The sequence below is a fragment of the Spinacia oleracea genome, chromosome 2 (genome assembly GCF_020520425.1).
Source record: "Spinacia oleracea cultivar Varoflay chromosome 2, BTI_SOV_V1, whole genome shotgun sequence".
NCBI lineage: Eukaryota > Viridiplantae > Streptophyta > Magnoliopsida > Caryophyllales > Amaranthaceae > Spinacia > Spinacia oleracea.
The window spans coordinates 104,993,162-105,021,077 of NC_079488.1; the positions used below are offsets into that span (position 1 = coordinate 104,993,162).

The following is a 27,916-nucleotide window of genomic DNA, read 5'->3' on the forward strand; positions in this document are numbered from 1 at the left end:
TTAAACACTTGAAATTATCATTATTCCTAAATTAAATGTTTTAATAAGAAAGATAATATGTATTAGGGTATGTAAACTAAGAGAGAGGTAAAAAGAGAGGATCCTCTTTGATGTGTGGAAAAGAATAGAAATAGGAAAAGGAAGAGGAAGGAGATAGTGGGAAATGACGTGGAAGAAAGAGAATGTGATGTATCAAAAGGAGAAAAGGAGAGAGAGTAGAAGAGAGGATATATATATCCTCCCCAATAATCCTGCTCTTAAGGTAGTGTTTCACAAAATTTTCTTAATTTTTCGTTCAAATAAATGGTGCAATTAATATACAACTTGCATATAAGGAACATTAATACTCTTATGGTCGTGTGGGGTCAAAAATTTGCCAACTCTTTGCTTAAGAACCGTACAAATCACACAGTACACGACTACACGATCATTAATTAAATACGCACTGGTATTCAACTGGCAATCGAGTCATGCACCTTAACCATACGATTGTTACAAAACAAAATAAGATAATATTATATATTGTGACAGTCACAAGAGGCACAAGAATATTATATATTGTGACAGTCACAAGAGGCACAAGAAGTATATAGTTAAGGATTGAAAATAATATAATTAAGGATTGAAAATAGAAATGGAGGAAAGCAGTAGATATTGCAAAGTTTGTGTTACTGGAGGTGCTGGATTTATTGGATCGTCTCTCATCAAAATGCTCTTGGACAAGGGTCTGTACTATGTTCATGCCACACTCAGAAACCTGGGTTTGTTCTATTCCCATATCTTCTTTTTTTTCATTTATTTATTACGAGTATATAAGTATGATTATTTTTTAGTTGATTCGTTCTAATATATATGACTTTCAAAATCGTAAAACCAAAAACTGAAAACGGATATTGATTTGAAAAGAGTGTAAAAATTGATAGACTAATGAGAGCAGAGTGGTTGGTTAATTTGTTATAGGAGACCCAATAAAAGTGAAGGTTTTGAAGAGTATGGAAGGAGCAGACACAAGATTGAAACTATTTGAGGCAGACATATACAATCCTCAACAGTTTGAGGTTGCTATAAAAGATTGCCAATTTGTATTTCATATTGCAACTCCTTTGATGCACTCTCCAAACTCCCAAGTTTGTCCTTTTAATTCATTCTCTTTACTAAAGTACTATATTGCATTTTAATCTAGCTTATTTAAGTTTGAATGAGGCTAATAATTATAATAATGAAATGGTTAAGTACAAGGATTTAATCGAGGCATCAATAGGTGGTGTAAAGAGCATAATCACGTCTTGCATAAGATCAGGCACCGTGAGACGACTCATCTATACTGCCAGTGTGATGGCCGCTTCACCTCTCAAAGATGACGACACTGGTTTTATGGATTTTGTGGATGAGAACTGTTGGACTCCTCTTCATCTTCCTTTTGTTAATTCCTCAATCCATAAGGTACATCAATGTTCCGTTCTATTAGACTTATTTTGACTAAACTAAACTTATCTGAACTTAACTGAATTTGTTTGAAATAAATTTATTTTTACTGAATTTGTCTGAAATGAACTTATTTTTTCAATATTTGTAGCAATAATTGTAGACTTTTTTGTGTGAAATTGATTGGTTACAACAATACAAAGGAAAAACTATGTTCATGTGCTAATATTTTAACATTCTTAGACACTGCTTCGTAATAATATTATTATTCCATTAAAACATTGTAAAAGAACGTCACAAAAACATAAAACACTAATCCATTTCTTCATCCTCTTGCATTTGTTTTGACTAGTCTATCTTTATTAAAAATAAATTAAAAAATCATAGTATTTAATTTCAAATCGGACTAGTCTAATTTGACTAGTTATCTTAAAGATTATGGACGGTGCATTATGTGGCCTTAAATGGGGTTGATCAGTTGATGATATTATGCGCTCAAAACCGCTATATGTCGCAAATTGGATGGTGCAGGCGTGTGCACGTAGCTCTAGGTGCATCGGGATCAAAACGACCAACATTAAACATAAAACGCGCGTTTTTATTAAATTCCCAGAAAAAAGAACAATGCCCTTGAACAAAAGAACAATTCCCCTAAACAAAAGAACATTAAAGGCTCTGTTCTTTTCAGCTATGTTTATCGCGTTTTTATTTGATTCGTTGTTATTTTTGCGATATATATTCTTCTGCGTTTTATATTTTGAATTCAAACTATGAAGAGGAGAGAAAAAGTGTGAACTAGGTTTTCTTAAATGGGTTTTAGAGAGAGAAACTAATGAAAATCCCCAAAAATTCGTTGATTTTTCTGCTTCAACATCAAATTAAATTGATTCTTCTTCTTCAAACCTGAATTCTGCAGCTGGTAATCTGATTTTGGGAGGTAATTTTTCAATTTTGTAATAATAAATTGTATGTTTTGATGATTTTGATTTTGTAATAATTGTGTTTTTGATGATTTTGACTATGTTGATGATTTTGATTTTGTAATAATCGTGTTTTGATGAATTTGATGATTTTAATGAATCAAATTATGTAATAACACGCTGATTTTGTTGAAATCGTTGATTTTGAAGATTTTGATTACGTAATTACGATTTTTTTCCCAGAAAAGAACATTTTTACCTATTAAAAGAACATATGCTCGTATTAAAAGAACAGTTTCATTATGCTCGTATTAAAAGAACAGTTTCATTATAGTAGAAATATAGACCATTTGCGTTTCATAATTTGTTCTTTTATTTTACTGTGTTCTTCTTTTTTTATTATTTTCAATTTCATTTGCGTTTCATAACTTGTTCTTTTTATTTTATTGTGTTATTTTTCTTGTTACTTTTTATTTATCCTTTGTTCTTTTGATTGCGTTCTTTTTCTTGTTTTTATACATGTTAACCTATTATTTTTTTCAGATATTAAGAATAATGTGCTTGATAATTCATAACAGAATGATGAAAATGATGATTCCGAATCATATGTTATTGTGGGACAAAGTACTTGACTTGTTCTTTTTAGTCTCTATATTTGTTCTTTTAGTCTTTTCATTTGTTCTTTTTATAATACTCTGTTAAAATAACAAAATAAAAACACGTGCACAGTTCTCATTATGCACTCTTTAACAATTTTTCCTTTCTCCTTCTTTGTTCTTCAATTATTTGATTCTACTTCCTATTTGTTCATTTTCTATTTTTCAGCAACTATATATATAATAATTGTACTTATGAGTCATAACCATTAGTCATTTTATAAATACATTGTAGAGAGAGAAAGAGGAGATGATTTATATTCTCTCAACATAAGAGAGATTTTTTGAAAGAGAAAGAGTGAGATGGTGAGTGATAAAGTAAAAAAAACATTTTCTCCTTATTCTCTCTCTAAAATTCCTTCTGAATGTTTCTTGTTTGTTGAAAATGAGTGAATTAAGAAAAAACACTAGTTTAATTTGGTTAGTTTTCGAAGCAAGAGAATCTCTGGAGAGTGTGATATTTTCCGAGGATTGAGATCAGTTTTTTAAGATTTATTAAAAGATATTGATGTTCCTGATACATGTTGATCAAGTGATTAAGGTACGTTTCCTTGTTCTTTCCTCTAATGTTCTTTTTCAAGTTGTTATGTTCTTTTCACAACTTTACTTTTACTGTGTCATCAACATAGTTTGTTCTTTTAAATCAACATAGTTTGTTTATTTATATCAACGTACATAGATTGTTAAAAAAGAACATATAATGGTTTGAAAAGAACAAATAACACTTAAAAAAGAACATAAAAAGAACATAGCCTGATTTGTGGTAAAAGAACAAAAAATAATTTTTAAAAAAATATAGATTTAGTTTTAAGTGCATCAAAAAATCTTCGTTTCGTCTTTTTAATTAGAATATAAAATCGTTTGAATAGAACAAATAACACTTAATAAAAGAGCATAGTTCTGATGCGTGGGATAAGAACAAAAATACATTTAAATAAAAATATAGATCTAGTTTTAAGTGCTTCAAAATATCGTCGTTTTCGTCTTTTTAATTAGAACACTAAGTGGTTTGAAAAGAACAAATACAACTAATAAAAGAACATAGATTTGTTGTTCTTTTCGTCCCTTTCATTCTGTTCTTTTGTTTGATAAGGAAAAAGAAAATGTTGTTCTTTTCCATGTGTTTTGTTCTTTTTTCTTCTGTTTTGTAAAAAAGTTGTTGTTCTTTTTTTAATTATTTTGTGTTCTTTTTAACTTATTTATGTTTTTTAATATTTAATAACATTATCGATAATATATTTTTTTTTTGTTTTTCTGTTGTATTTTTCACACGATGTTCTTTTTAAAAAATAATTGTTCTTTTTATAGTTTATCAGGAGAGAGAATATGTTATTTTCATTTTTGTATATTTTCTTTAGTTTTTTAACATTAGTGTTCTTTTCAGGTTTTAGTTAATGTTCTTTTCGTTTACTTTATTATGTTCTTTCTGTTTAGTTTGTTATGTTCTTTTTCGTTTTCATTTAATGTTTTTGCGTTTTGGTGCAGGTGCACGTAGATCTACGTGCAGGCCCCTGCACTATCCGCGCGTTGGCTATATGTAACTACGTAATATTAATAATATTGAGAACTTATTTTTTCTGAATAAAACTTATTTTGTCAGAACTTATCTGAACTTATTTTGTCTGAAATAAGTAAAAAATATGTCAAAATAAGTCAACAGAACATGGCCTAATTTCGATCTTACGACCCATTTAATATGTTAAGCTATCAATGTAATGAATTCGTACCAAAATGCAGGACTACATAATCTCAAAAACAGAATCAGAGAAAGAAGTCTTGAGATTTGGAGAAGATGGAAATATGGAGGTAGTAACCCTGGTTTGTGGATTGGTAGGAGGGGACACTTTACTTTCCTACACGCCTGCTACGACTGCAGTGTTATTATGTCAGATTACAGAAATCGAATCACAGTATTATCAGACATTCCGATGTCTAGAGGATTTGTGTGGGAAAATCCCAATTATACATATTCATGATATTTGTGAAGCACACATTTTCTGCATCCAGAATGATTCCATTAATGGAAGAGTCTTATGTGCCAGCAACTATGTTTCTTCTACTGAAATTGCTGAATGTTTAGAGCAAACTTACCCGGAATTCCATGTCAAACAAATGTAATTAAGCTACCCAAATTTAACTTTGTAAGTAATTTTGTCTCGTATAATAGAACATCTATCATTACTAAGCAATACTTGTTGTTCCGGTGTTGTAAAGATGGAAACAATGGGCTTCGAATGAAGGCCCTTTTGTATGTGTTGAAGATCTTGCTTGTTTGAATGAGTAGAGTCCGAATTCACCTGCATAAGAGCAAAGTCACTAGCCTCGGGGGTGTTTCCGAGGAAAGCCCCTCCGATGCCTAAGTAAGAACGATGCTCGGATTCTAGAGAGAAGTTCTCTAGAAGAGTAGTCTTAAGGCGGTAAATTGGACGTACCTTGAGGTGTGAGCCTTGGCGGCCTATTTATAGTGTTTGCATAATAAATGCCCATAGGTCATTTATTGCTATTGGGCCTTGGGCCTTAATGGATGGCTGAATAGCCATTGGTAGGTTTGATGCTGTTGTTTAGAGCCATTGGGCTTTGGACTTAGTGGCCCAATTGAGAGTCAATTGGGAGCCCAAACAACATGCCCCCCAGACCCGGTCCATTTAGAATTAAATGGGTGGGTTTCCAGCTGTCAGAAGTCCGAAAGTTCCCTCTCTTTTTTGAAAAGGGATGATTTGCATTGATGACAAGTGTTGGGAGTTGTATTGTGTTGTGGAGATCGTGGGTTGAGGAAGTTGATGCGCCCCTTTTCTTTTCTATAAATACGGGGTGCTTTGCTCTTTTCGAACTTTTTACTCCTTCTTTCAAATCCATTCTCTCTCTAAATTCCGGCGATCGCAGTGCAATTTGTTTCTTCAGATCTACGAAATTCGGCCAACTTTAGACTTCGGGAACTTGTGTTGTTCGTTTTATCGGCGAATTCCGCTTCGGAAAAAGGTAATTTGTTTCTGAATTCTCCTTTTTTCTTCGTTTTTCCTTCTACCCCTCAATCTCAACCCTAGACCGAGAATTCGCGGCCATGGCAAAGAATAGGGGCAAGAGCAAGTTCGTCGTTGGCTCCTCTAGTGAGAGGGAGAACGTGCCTTCGGGAAGGTTACCGAAAACTTCGAGGGGTCGGCCTTCGGAGAGGCCGGTGGAGAGGCGTTCGACTGGTTGGGATGCTTCAAAAGATGATGTTGTTGGCGGGTCTAGCGTGTCTGAACGCGCAACTTCTGGTAAGAAAGCTGGTTCTTCGGGTGTGCGCCGCTCTTACCCTGAGTTTCCAGTTCATTGGACTGAAGCTGATCCGCAGGGCAAGTATGCCCCGATTCTGCATGAGACCACTAAGATCGATGGTCCCTTGGAAAAATCGGTCAGTGGTGACTGGTTGGTGGAGGCGAAGCTGGGGAACTACCATCGGAGAGCCGAAGAGTTATACGGAATCCAGCACGCCTTGGGGTACTGGTGCGAGCTTCCCGACCAGGAGCGTCCTCGGGTGACTCATCCGCCGAGGGGGTTCATCTCTGTGTATACTCATCATTTGGAGAACGGTCTCCGCTTTCCTTTGGATCCCTTCGTTTCCGAGCTCCTGGTGTCGTACAACATCAGTTTGGCCCAGCTTACCCCCAAATCTATGAGGCACATCATCGGATTTAGATGGGTGTGCGATTTTATTAACTTTCCATGCTCTGTTGCCGTGTTTCGGGATCTGCACGATCTGTCTTTCAACCACGCTTCCAAGGGGGATGGGTATGGTTGGTGGACCATCATCAACAAAAGATCCCGAAGGAAGGGGGAGCCGAACTACATTACGGCCTACCCTTACCTCAGCTCTGATCATAATTGGAAGACGGAGTGGTTGTTCGTTCGTGTGCCCACAGATCCGAAGCATCCACATTTTTACCGCCCGCCGAAGTGGTTTGTGACTCCTGATCCTGATATGCGAAGCGTGGCTGCTCCGGATCGGAACCATCACCACTACGTGGATCTCCTCCAGTGGTTTTTGGCTCGGGAGGACAACTACAAACTGCCGTCCAACTGGCTCCCGAACCTCAACTATATCCTGCGGGAGGACATTCTTGCTGTTGCCGGTCTCAGCAGGATTTTTGACAGGGGTAGGTGTCTTTCGGCTGGGACCGTGCTTTAGTAAGTTTGTCCTCCTCCTTTTTGTCTCGTTTTATTGACTTTGCTTTGTGCTTTGTTTCTGCAGAGTACGGCTTTAGCTGCGTTGATCCTGTGGTCTTGGGCATTTCTTTGGATCTGAAGACCATTCACGACTCGGCCCCTGATTACAAGTTCGGGAAGGAGAATCCTCGTAATCCTCGCTTGAAGGATTACGTGCTGTCTCCGTCGGGTGTCGCTCGGATATCTGAAGTTCGAGCTGATCCGTGGGATTCTGCCTCTTCTCCCGAAGCTGTTCCAGTGAAAGTCGTGCTCCCTGATTTGAGGACAACCTCGGATCCGGTGAGTGTTTCTATATCTCGAAGTCTTTTGTTTGTCTTTCTTTCTGGTTGGCCGTCGGCTAACGTCTTGGTCCTGGACCATCTTTTTAGGGTCCTGGGACTGACGCTGTGCCGCGTGCCGTTCCTTCGGTTTCATCTCCGGCTCGGATAGATATCTCTTTATCTAGGAACCGGGTACTTCGCGATTTTTCTTTATTCCTTCCTTTGTCTTCTTTTACATTTATTGACCCTTGGTCTCCTCTGTTTAGGATCAGCGCAAAAGGAAGGGCAGCACTCTTTTGAGGCCTTCTGCGCATCCGAAGAAAGCGAAAGCTTCTCAGTCTTCGGAGAAGGTATTTGTTCTGACTTGGAGCTTTTTGTGGTCCGTTCTCTCTTCTCTGAAACTGACCTTTGAGCGTTTGCCCTGTAGGAAGCGGTTTCGGAAGTCATGCCTCCTCCCAAAAATCTCCTTCACTTCATGCCCTTGCCAGGGCAGAAGTTGAAGAGTGTGGTGGTTGCGGAACCGCCGCCCGTGGACCAACCGTTGGCTGAGGAAGATACCATCCCCTCTCCGCTGAAGCCGTCTGCTGCTTTAGGGATCGAGATCCAGGATATAACCAAGGTGATGGAGGCAATTGAAGCCGACCTTGTTCCTGGCTCGGATGTCCCTATCGTGGCCGAGCAGAAGGAAGAATCTGCTGGCGTTTCTCTCGAAAGGGAGAAAAGTCCGGATAAGGAGATGGTGGATCTCACCGAAGCTCACATAGAGGTTCCCGAAGCTGAGAAGGAGGTCCCTTCTGCTGAGGAGGAGCAACCCGAGCAGGGTCTGACGAGGAAGAGGCGCCACTCGACCTTGGGCTCTACTTCGACCTCGGCCCTGGATAGACTGATCCACGCTGACCCTTGCTCGGATGTTCCGCTGAAACGGATCCCCGAGGAGGTAAGGGAGGCGATGGCTCGCTATGCTAGAGCTCCGGTTTTGGGGGAGAACCCCATGGCTCACGTGGGATCTTTGGTGGGTCCTGAAGCTGCACGGGAGAATCTTCTTCGCGCCAACCCGCAGTGGAGGGTTCCTGGAGCTGAGGAGAGGAACCCAGCTATGATGGCCCAATATTATCTGAATGAGGTAAGTGTTGGAAATTTTGTTTTGAGTTCCGTTTTTGGTTTGTTGTTTTCTTCTTTCCTCATCTTTTCTCGTCTTTTCTTCTTTCCCAGGCTGTTTTCTGGTCCTCGTTCGCTTCCGAGTGTAGCTCGGTTGAGGAGAGGCAACTGAGGAGGTATCAGGAGGCTTATGCTCGTGATATCCCTGTCTTGGACCAGAAGGCTGGGCAGCTCATGGCCGAGATGGTGGGCCTCAAGCAACTGTACCTTCAGTACAGTCGTGAGGCTAGGGAATCGGCTGAGCAGATCGGGGCCGAAGTTGGGAAGCTTACTTTCCAAGTCGAGGAGGATGCTGAAAAGATAGCTTCCTTCGACAAGGAGAGGAAAGAAATGGCCGCCAAGTTTGCGAGCGAACTTGAAGAAAAGGACAGTCTTCTCAAGGAGATGACTTCTAAATTTGAGGCGGCCATTAAGCAGAGCCAGGAAGCGGAGGCGAGGCTTCAGCAGTTTGTCAAGCATCGGGAGATTGTTCAGAACCAAGCTGACAAGGTGCCCGTTCTCCAGCTGAAGATCCGAGAGAAGGATGCTGCCATTCGGAAATTGGAGCAAGAGAGAGTTGACCTCTACACTGCTGATCAGTGTAGGGAGCAATACTGGAATGGCATCCTGGGCGCTCGGCGGATGTTCGCGAAGCATATGCCTCATTTCCCATGGAATGAGAAGGTTCCGCTCTGGATGAGGGCCCAGGATCACTTGGTGGAGTGCCAGGCCGATCGAGACGAAGCTGAAGCTGAACGCCAAGCTGCTCTTGCAGAGGCTCGGGCCCAGAAGGCGACTTCCGAAGGTGATACTACTGCTGGGGGTTCTTCGAAGGATGCTCCCCTGGGGGATGCTCCTGAGACTCCCAAGAGTTAGGGATTCGGGCAGTCGTCTTCTTCAGAGTCGGTCGGTTCCAGTTGAGGACTTCCGAACATGTGCTTGCCTTTCCCCCTTTTGCCTCGGCGCTGCGTTGTACTCATTTCTTTTTGTTTTCTTTAGTACTTCGGTAGGCCGGTATTGTCTGTTGATGGCTGCCGATTTTAACTGTTTCATTTTGTTTTCAATTTTTGAGGCTTTCAATGTATTTGTACTCCCCCCAAATATTGAATAAAAAATGAATGTTTGTTACTTGGCTGCTTCTTTTCAACTTGTACTTTCGCAATTTTCAGGTCTTTAAATCCGTAGATTTCTCGAGCTCCTCTTTCTGTAGACTTGCTAAAAACCTTTTGATCTTGCGAGCTCTTTAAATCCGTAGATCTGTTAAGAGACTTTTTAACTTTGTGAGTTCTTCAAATCCGTAGATCTGCTAAGAGACTCTTTGATTTTGTGAGTTCTTCAAATCCGTAGATCTGCTAAGAGACTCTTTAGTTTTGCGAGTTCTTCAAATCCGTAGATCTGCTAAGAGACTCTTTAGTTTTGCGAGTTCTTCAAATCCGTAGATCTGCTAAGAGACTCTTTAGTTTCCAGACTCTTCAAATCCGTCGATCTGCTCAGAGGTTTGGATTGTTCTTCCGATCTCTTGTGGTTCGGAAACCTGGGCAAGAGATCGCTAGTCTGCCTCTTAGTTATGCCTTCGGCGATCCGTGGATCTGAGCCGGAGTTTTATAATTTGATTCGAGCGACTGTTTGTTGCGAACAAATTTTATTAGGGTACCGCGAATCCGAGGATTCTGGACGATTCCCTGAAGTGTATGATTTGGTCATTTCTTGCATTTTATCAAGGAATGGGCAAAGTCAATCCTGTTTTTAGTATCGGATTGATCAGATCCGAGGCTGCATGTATATATAAAGGGACAATAAATATAGAGATAAGTTTAATGAAACTCATGGTGCCCATGGCTTTCCTCTTCTCATTAAACAACTTACTTGGTTTACAGACAGAGATCATACAAAATATTTCTTGAGAACATCGGTATTCCAATGGTTCTTCAAAATTGTTCCATCTAACTGTTTTAGCATAAACGTGCCTGGCCTTTTTTCGGAATGGATGATGTATGGTCCTTCCCAAGTGGCTGAGAGTTTGCCATGGATCCGTCCTTTCTGAACCGAGGCGGCGTTTCTGAGTACTAGATCACCGACTTTTAGGGGTCTGGCGTTGACTCTTCGGTTGTAATGCTTGTTGACCCTCTGCAAATACGCTGCGTTGAGTGTCCTTGCATCGTTCCGAGCTTCGTCCAGTAGATCGAGAGCTTCGGATAGAAGTTGGTTGTTGCTTTCTCCTTGGAGCCCATCATACCTGTTGTATGCCTGGATCCTCAGGCTCTCTGTTCCGATCTCCACAGGGATTACAGCTTCGGATCCGTATACAAGGTGGAACGGTGTTTGCCCGGTAGCTTCTTTCTCAGTGGTCCGAAGGGACCATAGCGTTCCGGGTAGCTCTTCTAACCATTTGTTTTTGTCGTCCTCGACTCTTTTCTTGAGTGCATTGAGGATGAGTTTGTTAGCAGCTTCGGCTTGCCCCGTTGCTTTGTGGGTGACAGACTACTGAGTACGCTAGGTGTATGCCGAACTGTTTGCACCACTTTTGCAACGGGGTGTTGTCGAACTGTTTCCCGTGGTCGAAGACCATCAGTCTTGGTATGCCGAACCTTGTGATGATGTTCTGCCATATGAACTTGCGGACCTGAGGTTCGGTGATGGAGGAGACAGCTTCGGCTTCGATCCATTTGCTAAAATAGTCGACTCCTACAATCAGCCACTTCTTCTGGTTCGTCGCTGAGGGGAAGGGACCAATGATGTCTAACCCCCACTGTGCGAATGGTAAGGGATACAGTGTTGATTGCAGGGTTTGAGCTGGTTGATGGATGGCTGGTGCGAACTTTTGGCATTTCTCGCATTTCCTTGCCATCTGCTTTGCCTCGGAAACCATAGTGGGCCACCAGTACCCGGCCCGAAGGGCTTTATGTGCCAATGTCCTGCCTCCGATGTGGTTTCCGCATATCCCGAGGTGGATTTCCCTTAGGATGTAGTCAGCGTCTGTTGGACCCACACATTTTAGCAGCGGAGCAGAGAATGATTTCCTCATGAGCTCTCCTTCGGCGCTGATGATGAACCACTTGTTGAATCTTTTCAGTTTTCTTGCCTGCAGCTTATCCTCGGGAAGTTCTCCCCTTTCTTTGTATGCAACTACTGCGTCCATCCAGCTGGGTTCGGTACGTAAGCTGCATACTGTGGTGGGTGGCAAGTCAATGCTTCTCTCTTGGTGAGCCTCCACGTGAACCGACCTGTTTAGGTCGATGAGTGTTGAGCTTGCGAGTTTTGACAGTGCGTCTGCTTGCGTGTTTTGTCCTCGGGGGATGAGAATGACTTCAAAGGATCTTAACTTTGACGTTAAGGATTTAATTTTTGCTAAAGTAAGCTGTCATGCTGGGCCATTTGGCCTCATACTCCCCTCGGATCTGGTTGGCTACAAGCTGGGAATCAGTTTTGAGGCAAACATGCTCGGCCTCCAGGGATAAACAAAGCTCTATCCCTGCGATTGCGGCCTCATATTCGGCCTCGTTGTTAGTTGCTTTGAAGCCGAACTTCAATGCATACTCTATGCTTTTCCCCGTCGGGGGGATTAGTACAACTCCTGCTCCTGAGCCGTTTATTGTGGAAGATCCGTCAGTGAAGACCTCCCAAGTGCTTTTCGTATCATCCAGCATTTCCTGGTATGAGCACTCGGCCAAGAAGTCTGCCAATGCTTGTGCTTTGATTGCTGTCCTCGGCTGATATTTGATGCCGAACTCTGATAGTTCGAAGGCCCAGGCAGCCAATCTTCCTGACCTCTCTATTTTGTCGAGTACTTTTTCGAGCGGTTGGTCAGTTAGCACTGTGATCTGGTGGGAGTCGAAGTATGGCCTCAGTTTTCGTGTAGCTACCACTACTGCATATGCGACTTTCTCGATGAGTGGGTACCGGGTTTCGGCCCCTGTGAGTGTTCGGCTGGTGAAGTAGATTGGCTGTTGCTTCTTTTCTTCTTCCCGAAGAAGCACTGCGCTGACGGTTCCAGGGCTAACTGCGACATAAAGGTACAGGGTTTCCCCCTCCTTTGGTCTGGCCAGTGTCGGCAGTTGAGCTAGGTGGGCTCTGAGCTGCTGAAAAGCTTCTTTTTGCTCCTGTTCCCATATCAGTTCGGGATCCACTTTCCTCGGGACCCCCTTTTTCTTGACTGGTTCTGCTTCTCCTCCGGGGAGGTTCTTTGGTTTCAGTGCTTTGAAGAAGGGGGCTCCCTTGTCCGAGGCTTTTGATATGAACCTTGTTAGTGCGGCTAACCTGCCGGTTAGCCTCTGCACATCTCTCTTGGTCTTCGGCTCGGGTAAATCCAATGCCGCTTGGACTTTGTCCGGGTTCGCATCAATTCCTCTTTCGCTCACCATGAATCCGAGGAATTTCCCTGACTTCACCCCGAAGACGCATTTTTTTGGGTTCAGCTTCATGCTGTATTTCCTCAGATTTCCGAAGGTCTCTGCCAAGTCTTTGACGTGGTCTTCCTCCTTGATGCTTTTTACGATGGAGTCATCCACATAGACCTCCACATTCCTCCCTTTCTGGTCGGCGAAGACGTGATCAACTAGCCTCTGGTAGGTGGCTCCGGCATTTTTCAAGCCGAAGGCATCATTTTGTAGTTGAACACTCCTGCGCTTGTGATGAACGTTGTCTTTGCTCTGTCATCGGGGTGCATGAATACTTGGTGGTAGCCTGAAAAGGCATCCATGAAGCTGAGCAGTGCATGGCCGCTGGTGGAGTCAACCAATTGATCTATCCTTGGCAGGGGATAGCAGTCTTTGGGGCAGGCTCGGTTCAGGTCTGTGAAATCCACGCACATTCGCCAGGAGCCGTTCGCTTTTTTGACCATCACCACGTTGGCCAGCCATTTCGGATACATGCATGGTTCAATGAATCCGGCCTCCTGCAACTTTTTCACCTCCTCGGCGATGGCTTTGTTTTTTTCCGAGGAGTAGTTCCTCTTTTTTTGCTTGACTGGCCGAGCTTCAGCGTTGACGTCCAGCTTGTGACAAATCAGCTTCGGATTTATCCCTGGCATATCTGCTGCTGACCATGCAAAGATGTCTTTGTGATCCCTGAGTAGTCGGATCAAATCGATTCGGAGCCCCGAGCTTAGGCCCTTGCCTATTCGGACGCTCCTGTCTGAATCCTCTTCGAGGAAGATATCCTCCATTTCTTTCGGGGCGGGCATCAACTTCTGCGGGAGACAAGCTGCTCGTGCTTGCTCTTCTCCTTTTTGCCTCGCTTTCCTCTCCCGTAGCTCCCTTTTCTTCTTCGGGGCCGTCCCCTAGTTTGGGCTTTCGGACAGCAGTGTGGCAGGTTCTTCTCGCCACTTCTTGATCACCTCTGATTCGTTCGGCGAATCCTGCATCCGAGACGTATATCATCAGCTGGTGGTATGTGGAGGGGACTGCTTGCATCTTGTGAATCATGGTTCTCCCCATGATTACGTTGTATACGGAGTCGCAGTCCATCACCAAAAATTCGTCCCGAAGGGTTTTTGCTGCCTGGCCTTCACCCACTGTGACTGGCAGGGTGATCTTTCCTCGAGGGATAGCTGCGGATCCGTTGAATCCGATCAGAGGATAACTGACTTTCGTCAGTGCTTCCTCTGGCTCTTCGAGGATCAGCTGCTCGAAACAGTTTCTGAAGATGATATTGACGGCACTTCCTCCGTCGACTAACACTCGATGTACGTTGTGGTTATTGAGGTCCATGGAAATGACCAGAGGATCGTCATGTTTGTACTGGACTCCGAAGCAATCATCAGCAGTGAAGGTCATGTTCGGGGGGTGTGGCTGGTTATCTCCCACCGCGCTGAAGTTGACCCGATGGGAGAGGGCTCTTAGGTGTTTTTTGCTGGCCTGGCCAGACTTCTGTCCCCCGAACACCACTAGGATGTCATTCTTCTTGTGCCCTGTTGCTTCGTAGATCCTTTTCTGGGGTTGCTCGTGTTGTTTGCCGCTTGCGGCCTTTTCTTTTTCCTCCCTTCGGTCTAACAAGTACTGTTTCAGGTAGCCTCGGCGAACGAGGTCCTCAATGTTGTCTTTCAGCGAGTTGCATTCTTCGGTGTGGTGACCGAAGTCATCATGAAACTCGCACCATTTGTTCTTGTTTCTCCGAGCTGGGTTGGACTTGAGCTTCCCAGGTAGTTTCCACTTTTCGTCATTTCTGTTGAGGCTAAATATCTCTTTTCGGGGCAGAGCTAGTGGAGTGTAGTTGGTGTACTTGGGTTGAAGTTCACCCCTTCTCCCGTCTTTCTTCGGGCTCATCTCTCTAGCTCCTACTTTCTCTTTCCCCTTCCTTGAGCTGCCCTCGGGCTTGCTCTGGGTATTCTTTGTGTCTCTCGGATCCGACGATCCTTTCAATCTTGCAGCGGCCTTGTTGAACTCTTCGGTTCTGATGAACGCATCAGCCATTTGGAGCACGTCAGCTATTCTGGAGGGGTTCTTCATTGAGAGTTCGTCACGGAACTTCCCTTCCTGGAGCGCGTGCTTCAAGGCGAAGATGGCCACGTCTGGCTGCAAGTTTGGTATGTTTGTTGATTCCTTCATGAATCTGGCCATGAATTCTCTCAGACTTTCGTCTCTTTCTTGTTGGATTGAGGTCAGTTCTGCTGTGGTTCGGTCGGGGCGATTGTTGCTCACGAACTGTGTGCAGAATCTCTTTTTCAGCTTTTTCCAGCTCTTGATCGATCCCTTCGGCAGCGATCTAAACCACTCTCCCGCCACTCCGGTTAGCGTGGTTGGGAAATATTTACACCAACATGCTTCGGAGTAGGGACTCAAGAACATTTGCTGCTCGTAGGAGATGACATGATCCCTCGGATCTGTGATTCCGCTATAGGTCAGGTGCGCTGGCAATCTTACCTTCGGTATTTCTTCCATGATCAGCTCGTCCGAGAAAGGGGATGACGTGGGAGTCATGATTCTTTTCCCGAGTCTAGCCCTGATGCCTTCGTTTGCCGAGGTTCTGTGATTAGAACGTTCGGGCGTACGATGGGGGCTAGGGGTTCGATCATGCCTCCTGTCTCTTCTTCTCTCTCGGCTACTGACCTTGGGTCGTTCGCCAGATCTGCTTGGCTCGCCCACCCCGAGTCTCGTATGGATCGAGGGTCTTAACCTTGAGTGGACCGAAGGCCTCAACCTGCTGAGCACCGAGCTTCGGACCCGAGTGTTACGAGTAGTCGATTCGCTTTGGAGAGCCGTTGGAGTAGGCGATGGTCTCGCAAACCAATCTGGTTGCTGTTGTGCCCTTTTTTGGGTGTCCCACGTGCTTTCCATCCACCTCGACGTCAAGTATGTACCTGTCAAGGGAAGGAGTTCTCGTTCGGGTCTGGACACTTCCGCACTGGGTGGCTCGTTCAGCCTTCGCCTGGTCCTCCTCTCTTCTCTGCGGTCATTTGCCAGTCCTTGCTGCTTCTCATTGAAGAGGAAGTTTTGCATGATGGTCATGGCCGCAGTGAGCTCTTCTCTAGTTGGAATCGGAGGTCCTACATTTGTGGCGGTCGTAGCTCTGCTTGGCTGTGACCTCGCCATCGATTGAGGGTGCTCCTCTTGGTCAGATTCTGAATCTGACCGCACCATCATATCGTCGTCATTGTTGTTAACAACATCATTCACCATTTTCGCGGAAAGAGGTGATTGATGTCTTTCAAAGGCTTTGAAGTGTTCTTCCCCACAGACGGCGCCAAATTGTTCCGGTGTTGTAAAGATGGAAACAATGGGCTTCGAATGAAGGCCCTTTTGTATGTGTTGAAGATCTTGCTTGTTTGAATGAGTAGAGTCCGAATTCACCTGCATAAGAGCAAAGTCACTAGCCTCGGGGGTGTTTCCGAGGAAAGCCCCTCCGATGCCTAAGTAAGAACGATGCTCGGATTCTAGAGAGAAGTTCTCTAGAAGAGTAGTCTTAAGGCGGTAAATTGGACGTACCTTGAGGTGTGAGCCTTGGCGGCCTATTTATAGTGTTTGCATAATAAATGCCCATAGGTCATTTATTGCTATTGGGCCTTGGGCCTTAATGGATGGCTGAATAGCCATTGGTAGGTTTGATGCTGTTGTTTAGAGCCATTGGGCTTTGGACTTAGTGGCCCAATTGAGAGTCAATTGGGAGCCCAAACACTTGTAATTGCAGGTATAAGGAAGGACCAAAGAGGACTATAAGGTGGGGATCAACAAAGTTAACAGACCATGGTTTCAATTACAAGTATGATATGAAGATGATATTAGATGATTGTGTCAATTGCTCAAGGAGGTTAGATGGATTATTTTCATCATAGACTCTACATTTCAAGTTTTATAATCTTTGAAATTTCTTAGTTTGTAACTTCAACAACTTCAAGTGTTACTGCTTGTGCAAATATTGGCAAACTGCCATCCGAAGTGTCTCAGATTTTGGATCCCTTTTGTTTTTATTAAGGATAATATCAAGGAGATGAGTAAGTGATTATTATACTCAATCTTAATACTGGAACATATCCAACCAGTACTCGCATCGAATTCGGATTAGCTCTAAGAGTGAACCAGGTGCTAACACCAAAACAAAAACAAAAAAAATCAATCACAATATCATTAGAGTTATGAGAAAATTTAAATGTTTAACGTTAATATTGAAGTATTTATTCAAGTCTAAGAATATTACAAAGTCAATAATTTTCTAAATAAGAATATATCCTATAATAATATCTATACAAATATAGAAGATTGTGATTGATTAATATCAACCACTTACAAAAAAACAAAAAAAAAAAAAAAAAAAAGAAAAGAAAACAAAGATAGGAAACTAGGAAAAGAAAACCCCATAATTAGTAGCTCGTTGAGCAAGATTGTGGGCATATTGGACTCGATCACGATCCAGCTCAGTAAAGTTTGTGAAAATAGAAACAGACATTATGGACCGGCACAGGCCCAGTCCATCCCATACAGGCAGGCTACTAATTAAATACTTTGTTATTCCTAGTAATCCAAAGGCATGTGGCTACTAATTAAACAAAAGGTCTTGCGCGCACTGTACAATAAATTTATTGTACACCAAGATAACTTTTACCCATTTTTTGTAACTTTAACCTAGTTTTGATTAACTTTTATATTAGTAAAAAAACGTTGATAGATAAACATTTTAAAGAGTTAAATGATTAATTTTATACATTATTAATGATTTTGAAGAAATAAGTTTTATTAAAATGAAAAAATTTATCACTAAAGAATGGATAACTTTTACATATATAAGCTTAACTTTTAAGCATTTTGAGTTAACTTTTAATGTGGTGTACAATATTTATTGTACAACCCTTGTAAATAAGAATTTGTGCTAACTAAATACTTTGTTCTTCCTAGTAATCCAAAGGCCTATAGGCTACTAATAAAATAAGGAAGTTTATCTCCTACTTGATCATCATGGCTTATAAACATCCGGATATACTCGTAGAGAATCCAACCTTGAATGGATGTCATGAGGTGTGTACGATTTGAATCATCTTTTTTAATATAAATTACGTTACCGCCGGTGTAGACTTGTTTGAGATGGAATGTTTTATAATATTGTATACTCCCTCTGTTTCGAAATAATGGAAACAATTTATCTTTTCACGTTTGGCAATGTAAATGTTAGGTTATCAATATCTCTAATTTTGTAATCGTAAAAAATTATAAAAAATTGATTTTTCGAAAGTACAATCGAGACGAATCAAACAAGATCTCACACGACTATATATTCTTCTTCACCAATTCTTAAATGGACTTGGTCCACACTAAATTTATTGTGACCCTGCCTTAAACTAAAGTCAACAACTTGTTCCTAATTTATTTTGACATTTTATTAAGATTATTATGAAAAAAAATATCAAATTAGTATCGTTGATACATGTTATGCTTGAATAATGTGATTTTAAGTCACAATTCGCTTTTAAAAAACATAGGGTTACTATACTTCAAAAAATGGTTACTATGTTTAAGAATTTTGGTGTTTAACTTATTATAGTTACTATATGAATAATAAAGGTCATTATGAGTGCAAAAAATGTGCTAGAGAAATCTATTGATTTATGGGTCCACACTAATATTATTGTGGACCAGATCCACGCAAGAATAATCCATTTTTCTTACCCATAAATCACAAATAATGGTCAAAATTTGAAATTTGTGAACAAAGAATGTATATAAAGAATGTATTCATTCGATCATCTCTAGAATTTAACATAAACTTGTTAACCTGAAACACTCCCTAACAATAGGCGGCTATAGTAATTAATACAGCACAAGGTTTCTACAAACTATATGTCTATATGCTACAACACCTCAACAATCTTCTTCACAATGTAATCGGAAAAAACACGCACGCAAGGTGTCGGATTTCTCGAGGTGGAAAAATCATGTACTTCGTAATATATATATAGACTATTAATTAAGACATTAACCCCGGCCCTATTGTACGTACTAAACCAATATAATGCATGCACAAGCCGCATTTGGTTCTTAACTTCCTACCTACCTGATAAGTGGTGAATGGTGAGTAGGATTAGATGGACAAAAGATAGTTCAAAGCTCAAAAGAGAAGTTACCACCAAAATCAAGCAACTCCTCTATGGGGAACTCAAAGTCATCCATCATGGGTGAATTCGTGACCGAGTTTGGACCCGAAACCGCTTCGGTGAACTCGGTTCCCGAGGTCTCTACGGTAAGACCAATATGGTTATATGGCAACACTTGAAGATAGTTAGACACCGAGGTTGTTGGTGAATCAAAATCCGAGCAATAGCTCATCAAGTAGCTCTCAATAGGATCAGGTTGTACCACTTGTAGATTTGCTGGGGTAAATGACAAGGAACGAAAATATTGGGCACGGTTTTCAGGTTCTTGCTCAGATTCTACTTTAAGTTCACCTTCTGGGCTTAGGCCCACATACACTTCTTGCTCTTTTGGGCTTGGAGGTGGTTGTTGTTCTGATTTCATTTGGGCTGGAATTATGTCATCGAATTGGGCCTGTGCTCCTTGGAAACAAGTATGTTCTCCTCTATACATGATTTGGTAAATGGATTCATCTCCGTCAGAACGTTGGACTTGCTTTGTTGCTGCACAACCTTTGGTGTGGCGATGAGTGCATCTGTAATATCCCCTGCATAATTTTAACACATTTCCAATCTTTTAGTCACGATAATACACATCGAATGTACGTTTAGAACTCAAAGGATAAAAGCAAATTTTTGAAAATATCAAATTTGGAAAGCATGTTGCTAAGGTAACTAACTGGTAAGTGGATGTTACCTTAATGATGGTAAGGTAACAAAAGTACGGTAAAGACTAAGCCAATGAAATGATGAATATAGCCAAACATAGTACAAGCTATATTAAAATACTGCCGTCCAAATAATGATGATTAGGATTTGTGAAATTGAAGTTCACCTACCAGGCTACCACCCAACCTTATCTCAAGAGATACAACAATATTACGGAGTAGAAAAAGTTAAAGAGTTTTAACTAAAATATTCCAACTTGTAAAAGTTAAAGAGTTAAAGAGCTACTTTTTTTTTACTAGTTGTTAGACTGTGCGCGGTCCCCCAAGATATTGAAATTAGTCCGTAAAATAAAATCAGAAAAGGAGAAAGTGAAACAAAGAAAAGAAATTGGGAAAATATGTAATTAACAAGGCTTGAACCTAGGTTGTTTGAACAAGCAACATAGAGCATCTAAAGGGAAGGAATGAAAAAAAATATTCTTAGTAATAGTGAATTTCACCATTTTGTGACTCATAACACTATTCTTAAGCATAATACTCTAATTGTGAGTATTTTAAAGGTTTGGGATACCTCTATTTCTTTTTGTTTGCCTTGTTTATCGTTTTAACTAGCTTTTGAGCCCGTTTAAAGAACTGGCGGTTGTTTAAAGGTTATATAGTCTATCTTTTTTAAGTTCTAATTGTATTGAGCTTGTGACTTTAAAGAGAATATATGATTTAAATAGAGGTAAAATTTAAAAGTTAAATAGTGTATTAATATTGAGTGTTAATCGGGAAGATGGAGTGGAAGATGGTGAATGAATAGATTGATAAATTGATGTTGTAAGAGGAAGATGAAGTGAAAGAAGCAGTTGGAGTTGTATAATATATCAAACAATAAATAAAGAGTAGAATAAAAAACCAAATTGATGGAGAAAAGAATGGATGACACGTGTCATCTAATCAAATGTGGTGACACGTGTCATCTAATCAAGTGTGGTTTCCCTTTTTAAATACTAGGTATAGATTTGTAGAATTGATAAAGTTTTAATTAATGCTTTAGTAGGTTTGGTGAAATTTTTACTGAAAATTGTTCAAGTACTAAAAATGATAACGGTTATAACAATTTAATCTCACATAAAATACATTTTTTATTCATGGTTTTCGCTAAAAATCACTGACATAGCACAAAAAGGGTTGGGGGCAAATAAATTTTCACATTTTCTATTGATTGATTTGCGCACACACAAAAAAAAAAAAACAAAAAAAAAAAGAAAGAAAGTAATATCCTAAATTCCTAATCTAAATTTTGGAGTTTCCTAGAAAGTCTATAAATACATATGGCCCTACAATATGTAACATTCAAAGGTGATATTGGGTTCTTTCTAGAACTCAGATCCAACAACACTCCGACAAACCAAATAATACTCCTACTAGCTAGTACGGAGTACCCCGTCTGAGTTTATCAACTTGCTGACTTTTGCTAAATGAAAATCAAAATCATAAAAACCTGCATCTTACATTCTTACGTCTCTTGCAACACATTTTTGCCTGGTTATTTTTAATAACCGAAATGGCTTTTCACTGATTTATACTCCCTCTGTTCTTTAATACTTGACCTGTTTTAACTGGACACGTTTGCCAATGCACAATTTTGACCACCAATTTCTTTAACTAAATATTATAAAAACTTATAAAAGTATTAATATTTTGAAAGCATATATTAAGATGAAGCCAACAATATATTATATTATTAACATTCGTTTTCATATACTATAAATAAAATAGGGTCAAAGTGAATTATGTGAATAGTGCAAAAAGTCAAAACATATCGAGTATTAAGGGACGGAGGGAGTATAACGTATTAACTTGCGTATTCACTATTGTTATTGTTACGTGCTCAGTATTTTACTACTCCCTCCGTCCCTTAATACTCGCACCGGTTTGACCGGTGCGGAGTTTAAGATATTTGAATTGACTTATTAATTTAATGGGTGTTTGTTGATAGTGGGTATTTTTTTAATATAGTTAGTGGGAAATGTGTAAGGGGTGGGGAGTGGTGAGTGAGGGGTATTGATTTTTAAATGATTTTTTGTAGGAAATAGGGTGTAGGTGGTGTAGTAAGTAAGTGTGAGAAATAATATAATATTAATAAAGATTTTCATTTATAAAAGCGGTGCAAGTATTAAGGGACGGCCCGAAAAGAAAAGAGGTGCAAGTATTAAGGGACGGAGGGAGTATGTTATACTCCATATTAATACAATTTCAAACCAATCATAAATCTGAGATAAACTAAAATAAAAATTGGTATACTAGTCCACAAATCACAATCAACAGTCATTCCATTGACCAATGACCAATGACCAATGACCAATGACAATTGTGCAGTGGTATGAACAATGAAGACATGAAGTGGTTTGCAATTATTGGTTTTACCAAAGTGGGAACTACAAATTAACTTCAATCTCAGTCCCCTTCCAATTAATCAAAACACAATTTACTTTAAACGGAGTACTCCTACAATGATTTTGGATATTGCATTCATACCAAAAACCCCACGTGTTTTTTCCCTTTCACTAACATATACTCCTACTCATACATACGAAGTACTCCGTATATTATATTACCTAGCTAGTCTACTTAAAAGTTAAAACTAAATAAATACGGAGTAAAAATAATAAGTTAAATAAAAGTATATTAATTACATTGATTAATGTGTGATTTTACCATACATTTGATTCTAAACTTTAGAACATGTAATTATTAGTTAATTAATGTCATTATATCAACATAATAGGGTATTTTAATCTCAGATTTCTGACCTGGGAAATTTAGCTCCAAGGATGTCTTTCTGTCCATATTTTCTCCAACTAAACCCATCTTCAACACCTCTTTCTGAGCTCATCTTCACAATCTTTGTCCACTTTCTCATCATTACTCTCCTGCATCAAAAATTCACCTTAGTACGGACTATGTAGTATGTTTATTTAATCATATAATGATATAAACTTAAATATAAAAATTACTCGTAAATATTGAAAAAAAAAATAGACGGATTTTGATCTCAGATCTTTACGGCAATAAAGATTAATAATTTACCTTCTCTTAGAAGGAGGAGAATCATCAGGGTGAGAGTTTTCACTTATGGGGCTACTAATGGTCAAAGAATGAGGGGATTCAGATGGGTGCAGTGGGAGTTGAATATGGAGCAACTTGGCAATTGTGATGGTTTTATCAAATGATGATAACATTTTTTCTAGTAATGAATTATTAAGGGCTACTTGATCATCATTATCATCACTTAAACAACCTTTATTTTCTGGGTTCATAATCCGGTTTCGCAATTCCTTTGCAAATTCCATTCCTTGAAGTAACTCATTGATCAAATGAGCACTTCTATCAAAACCCATCACCTCTTCCATCTCAAAAACTCGAACCAAATGAAATTTTTCAACAAAAAAGAGGGAGGTTTTTTTATGAACAATTATTAAGGAGAGTTTAGAAAAAAAATGTATAATGCTAGGGAATGTTTGGAAAGAGGGAATAAGCAATTTTCACAAACATGAGTATATAAAAATTAAAATAAAAAGGGTAATATATATAACTAAGATTTGATGAGGTTTTAATTTGAAGGAAATGCACAAGAAATTGCTTAGAAAGGCTAAGGATTTGAGTGAAAGAAGAAGTATGTAAGAAAGAGGAGATCGAGAAAATTGTGTGAGTTTTAATTAAGTGAAAAATGGGAGATAAGGAGAGAAGATATATAGGGATTAGGGAGGAGAGAGGATGAGTTTAAAGGGAGAAAGGGTAGTGTTTGAGTTTTGACTTTGAAAACGAGTGCTTTTGTCATTTACTCATTTCTCATTACTAAATTAATAACACTGGAAGGTATACTTTCATCTCAATGGTGATTTAGCATGTACGGACCACTAACCATACCCATAAACAACATATTAGCTCCTTTCCAATATAATTAAAATAATTATAATATAGAGTAAAATAATTAAAATAATAATAATTTGACTATTTTTGTTTGAATTTATATTATCTGAATTTAACAGAATTTATTTTATCTGGAAAAAAAAACTTATTTTGTAAATAAACTTATTTGTTGTTAAAAATGTCTGAACTTAACTGAATTATCTAATGATTCATTGAAGTTAGAAAGTTTTATTGATTTTTTTTTCTACTAAACTTAACTTATGTTACTAAATACTTCGTGTTACGGAGTACTCCGTATTATTTTTTGAGTCAAAGAAAACATGTCATATCCTTTATTTTAGTTTAACAATTGGAAGGTGGTTGTTCTTTTTGTTCTCGGTAGAAGATATGATAAAAAGAAGAAAAAAACTTGAAAAAGACGTTTATAAATAATAATATTTTTAGAAATAATAGAATAATTTTCAATACAATTATTAAATCAGCGCGTATTTTGTATGATCAGCCACACCATTAACTTGACGGTGTGACGCGCGCGCACAATTCATTCGCATGCATTTACTATGAAGAGGGTTATTGACTAGTGTTACTTGACTTTATATGCTTGTGTTATTTATACATTGTATTTGTTGTTACTTTTCTTGTTTTATTGCAGTGTCATGTTAGATGTTCCTCGTATATCTGGTGTTACTTTATTTTCTATTGTGGTGTTACTTTTATATTCCCGTTAACCAAGCCCACTAAGGTTTAAACGCGTTGGCTTGATTTATAAGTGTGAACATGCCACACCATCAAATTGATGATGTAACTATGTAAGACTTGAGTTTATTAAATAGATATTGAGTCAATATGATCGAGAAACCAATCAGCATCGAAAAGGACCTATTCAGTTGGGAATGATCTCTGGATTAGGGATTACCTATTCTAAAATTAATAAATAAATAAAACTGTAAGGCCCTGTTCTTTTTGGCTTAATTTCAGTTTCAGGACTTATTTGGCAGTTCAATTCAGTTCAGGAGTATTCAGTTCAGTTCAGTTCAGTTCAGGAGCATTCATTTCAGTTCAGTTTAATTCAATTCAATTTAACTTAATAATAATAATAATAATAATAATAATAATAATAATAATAATAATTCAATTTTACTTATATTATTATTTATATTATATTACTATCATTTATATTTATATTATTATTATTATTATTATTATTATTATTATTATTATTATTATTTATAACTAATTATTTATTATTAATGAATATAATTTATTATTATTATTATTTATTATAATTATTTAGTAATCAATTACGTATTATTATTATTTATTATATATTTATTTAGTTATTAATTATTAATTATTATTTAGTTATTAATTAACATTTTATATTATTATTTTGTACTCCGTAACTAACTAGTTATTATTTATTATTTATTATTTATTTCGGTAATATTCTGTTAAGTTAAATTAAGTTCAGCTCTAAAGAACAGGGCCTAATTGTAATTAACTATTTAGCTATAGGGGGAGTATGTTTATTAGAATAGAATGAAATTTTACGTGGAGTACTCAGTACTCCATTTGAATATTAACAACACCTCATAATTTTCATGTAAATAGATTCTTATTATTTTTTGACTAATTAAAACTGAATTTTAATTTATCTTCCGTAATCCAGATTGATTACTTTTAAAGACTTTCACTTGGCCGCACAACTACAAGCAGCAAATTTCTGATTTCATTTAAAGCATTTGTCCTCCAAACTTTTGTTGTTTGTATGAAATATTTGGATTGAGTTCTTCTTGCTTTCCAAGAGTAACAATTAGTTTGTTAACTTTTGTATTTAGTGTAATTATTCCTTGCGTATAAAAGGAAATACTTCTGTAATTTTTCATCTGTTTTTATTTATACGGAGTATGACACAATTATTTAGTTACGTTTGTCAATGTACGATTTCAAACATATTACGGATAAGAAAAATATAAAAAATTGATATCTTCAAACATTAATATCTTCAATTACGGATAAGAAAAATATAAAAAATTGATATTAAAAAATATTTATTGACACGAATCAAACAAGACCCCACACGACTATGTTTTTTCTTAAATATAAATCACAAATTGAAATCAAAAGAGCTTGTGTGAATAGTATCAAAACCCCAACGGTGTCATATAAATAAGAATAAAGGAAGTAGTTAATTAATTAATCTGATAAATTGATAATAACAGAAAGTTTGTTTCGTCTTTTGTCGTCCCTGTCTTTCTCTCTCATATCTTCTCTGTGTTGTTTTACTCCAATGGAAGAAGCCAGTACCTGATTTACAGATTTTTACAGTTAGTAAGACTGTAAGAGGTAAGTATACACGTTTGAATTTGCACTTGGTCACTTTTTTTGTTACAATAACTCAAAGATAACAAATTAAACGATGAGCTTAGCTTACCTAGACAGGGAGGTAACAAAAAGCAGAGCAGCGAGATTGGAGATGATAGTATTGGGAAGAAAGTGGAGTGACAAGCACCTCTTTAGAGTCATTTATTTTGACTTTGAATTGGACAACATGAACAAAGGTTGATAAGGAAACGAGCAACCATTCTTTGTTGACTGTATCATAAGCACTAAATAATGCATTCCTTCTGGGAGTATAAACATAGATAACCCCATCGTCTGCCATAGTCAAGTGCTCTGTTCCTCTAAACCATCCTCTAAACCCCTCAACCACACACCGCCATTGATCCTCACAAGGATAGTAGGCATACATTGTTGAGATATTGTTGAAGCACATAATTATTCTGTTATTTTTGGAATCCAACATAACTGGAGGAGTTGCTATGGGCCCATCTTCATCCTCATCCCCATCCCCGTCCCCGTCCCCACCACCGGGTGACGGTGGAAATGGAGGCGGCTTTAAGCGACGCCACTGATTATGTTGAGGATCGAAAACCTCGCAAATAAAAGATAATTGAGTGTTTGTAAAAACATACATCTTCCCACCAAATGCGATGACACCCATTGGCTGCGACGGATCGACCCCAGCGGCGGCTAGTCTCCAACCTTTTTGAGGTTTGGTCAGATCTAAGAAATGAGATGAAGATAAGCCCTGTTCCTGTTGCTGATTCTGGTTCATCTTCATCTTCATCTTCATCTTCATCTTCATCTTCATCTTACCTTTCTTAGTTTTTGGTGTTGGTTTTGGTTTGACTGATTCGCCATCCTCAAAAGTATAAAGTCGAGATCCCACAGCAGCCATGGGAGGCATGGAACCATAATCTAGCTCGATACTAGGAAGTGATGAGACTTCACCAGTGTTGAGATCCAAAACAGAGTAACCAATTTCCCAATTACGAGATGGCATACATCGATAATCGCTATGCTTATTGTTCCCAGTCAGCACTCCCCCTACTATTATCCTATTCTTCAATTCCCCTCTCTTTTCCACAACCATTTTTTCCGGTGTTACCTGAAATAATAATAAAAGTTGCTGTTACACTGTTACTAGCACTCAATGTTGCAATAACATAGCATTGCTTTGAAACCAAAAAAAAACATGTACTCTATATCATACAGAACAATAATTTTTGGTGTTCAAGAGAGAGAATTGTATAAAATACAATAAAAGAGTTGGAGAGATGAGAGAGAAAGAGAGAATGTGAAATTATTTAAGAATTAACACTTTCCCGAACTCTGAAGCAGACTTCACTAGGCCTCAAATGGAAAACCAATTTCATGCATAGAATAATTGATAATTTTTAATTGCAAAGTGACATTTTATAGATGGTGTTTGATAAATATTTTAAATATTATAATAAACAAATATACAATCTAAAATTTACAATGTATATTTATAGAAAGGAATTGTATATTTAATATTTAGATGATATTTTTGAAAATATACAAAAATATCCCTTGATATGCTTTGCTCGCCAACAATGGAGATTGACTAGGCGGAGCTCAAAAAATACAATACCAAATTATTTTTTTAAAGCTAAAAATTAGTTTATTAACAAAAAGTTATAGGACATTTACAATAGAAATCAAAACTAACATATACATCGAAAAATACAATACCAAATTATTTTTTTAAAGGTAAAAATTAGTTTATTAACAAAAAGTTATAGGACATTTACAATAGAAATCAAAACTAACCTATACAAAACATACAAGTAATAATAAACGT

At 38.6% G+C, this 27,916-nt stretch overlaps 3 protein-coding genes across 5 annotated transcripts; 1 reads left to right on the top strand and 2 right to left on the bottom strand.

The window, feature by feature from the left end:
• Nucleotides 1-382: 382 nt before the first annotated feature.
• On the top strand, nucleotides 383-17,036 carry LOC110780187 (anthocyanidin reductase ((2S)-flavan-3-ol-forming)-like). Of its 3 annotated transcripts, none has more exons than XM_056837632.1 (6): nucleotides 383-761; nucleotides 961-1,127; nucleotides 1,234-1,443; nucleotides 4,487-4,546; nucleotides 4,739-5,115; nucleotides 16,729-17,036. In XM_056837632.1, the coding sequence occupies exons 1-6, from the start codon at nucleotides 635-637 to the stop codon at nucleotides 16,871-16,873; spliced, it is 1,086 nt and encodes a 361-aa protein (XP_056693610.1). In that variant the 5' UTR covers nucleotides 383-634; the 3' UTR covers nucleotides 16,874-17,036. The 3 variants fall into 3 exon arrangements, with proteins under 3 accessions (XP_056693610.1, XP_056693611.1, XP_056693612.1); XM_056837634.1 differs by having other exon boundaries at nucleotides 631-761; nucleotides 938-1,127; XM_056837633.1 differs by lacking the exon at nucleotides 4,487-4,546 and having other exon boundaries at nucleotides 416-761.
• A 1,842-nt stretch (nucleotides 17,037-18,878) lies between these two features.
• LOC110791260 (probable WRKY transcription factor 41) lies at nucleotides 18,879-23,610 on the bottom strand. Its single transcript, XM_021996015.2, has 3 exons — nucleotides 22,906-23,610; nucleotides 22,629-22,748; nucleotides 18,879-19,707 (listed from the first exon to the last, which is right to left on the bottom strand). The coding sequence occupies exons 1-3, from the start codon at nucleotides 23,226-23,228 to the stop codon at nucleotides 19,131-19,133; spliced, it is 1,020 nt and encodes a 339-aa protein (XP_021851707.2). The 5' UTR covers nucleotides 23,229-23,610; the 3' UTR covers nucleotides 18,879-19,130.
• A 2,277-nt stretch (nucleotides 23,611-25,887) lies between these two features.
• On the bottom strand, nucleotides 25,888-27,411 carry LOC110791244 (uncharacterized). Its single transcript, XM_021995991.2, has 2 exons — nucleotides 26,183-27,411; nucleotides 25,888-26,055 (listed from the first exon to the last, which is right to left on the bottom strand). The coding sequence occupies exon 1, from the start codon at nucleotides 27,182-27,184 to the stop codon at nucleotides 26,183-26,185; it is 1,002 nt and encodes a 333-aa protein (XP_021851683.1). The 5' UTR covers nucleotides 27,185-27,411; the 3' UTR covers nucleotides 25,888-26,055.
• Nucleotides 27,412-27,916: the final 505 nt, after the last annotated feature.

What these genes read in the sequence shown, in the direction of transcription:
- LOC110791244 (XM_021995991.2), bottom strand. Translation starts at nt 27,184, where the DNA reads ATGGTTGTGGAAAAGAGAGGGGAATTGAAGAATAGGATAATAGTAGGG.
- LOC110791260 (XM_021996015.2), bottom strand. Translation starts at nt 23,228, where the DNA reads ATGGAAGAGGTGATGGGTTTTGATAGAAGTGCTCATTTGATCAATGAG. An exon ending in TCTCCTCCTTCTAAGAGAAG is followed by an intron (nt 22,749 to 22,905) that starts GTAAATTATTAA and finishes TTTTTGATGCAG; the next exon opens with GAGAGTAATGATGAGAAAGT. An exon ending in CTTGGAGCTAAATTTCCCAG is followed by an intron (nt 19,708 to 22,628) that starts GTCAGAAATCTG and finishes AAAATTATGCAG; the next exon opens with GGGATATTACAGATGCACTC.
- LOC110780187 (XM_056837632.1), top strand. Translation starts at nt 635, where the DNA reads ATGGAGGAAAGCAGTAGATATTGCAAAGTTTGTGTTACTGGAGGTGCT. An exon ending in TGCCACACTCAGAAACCTGG is followed by an intron (nt 762 to 960) that starts GTTTGTTCTATT and finishes AATTTGTTATAG; the next exon opens with GAGACCCAATAAAAGTGAAG. An exon ending in CGTTGGCTATATGTAACTAC is followed by an intron (nt 4,547 to 4,738) that starts GTAATATTAATA and finishes ACCAAAATGCAG; the next exon opens with GACTACATAATCTCAAAAAC.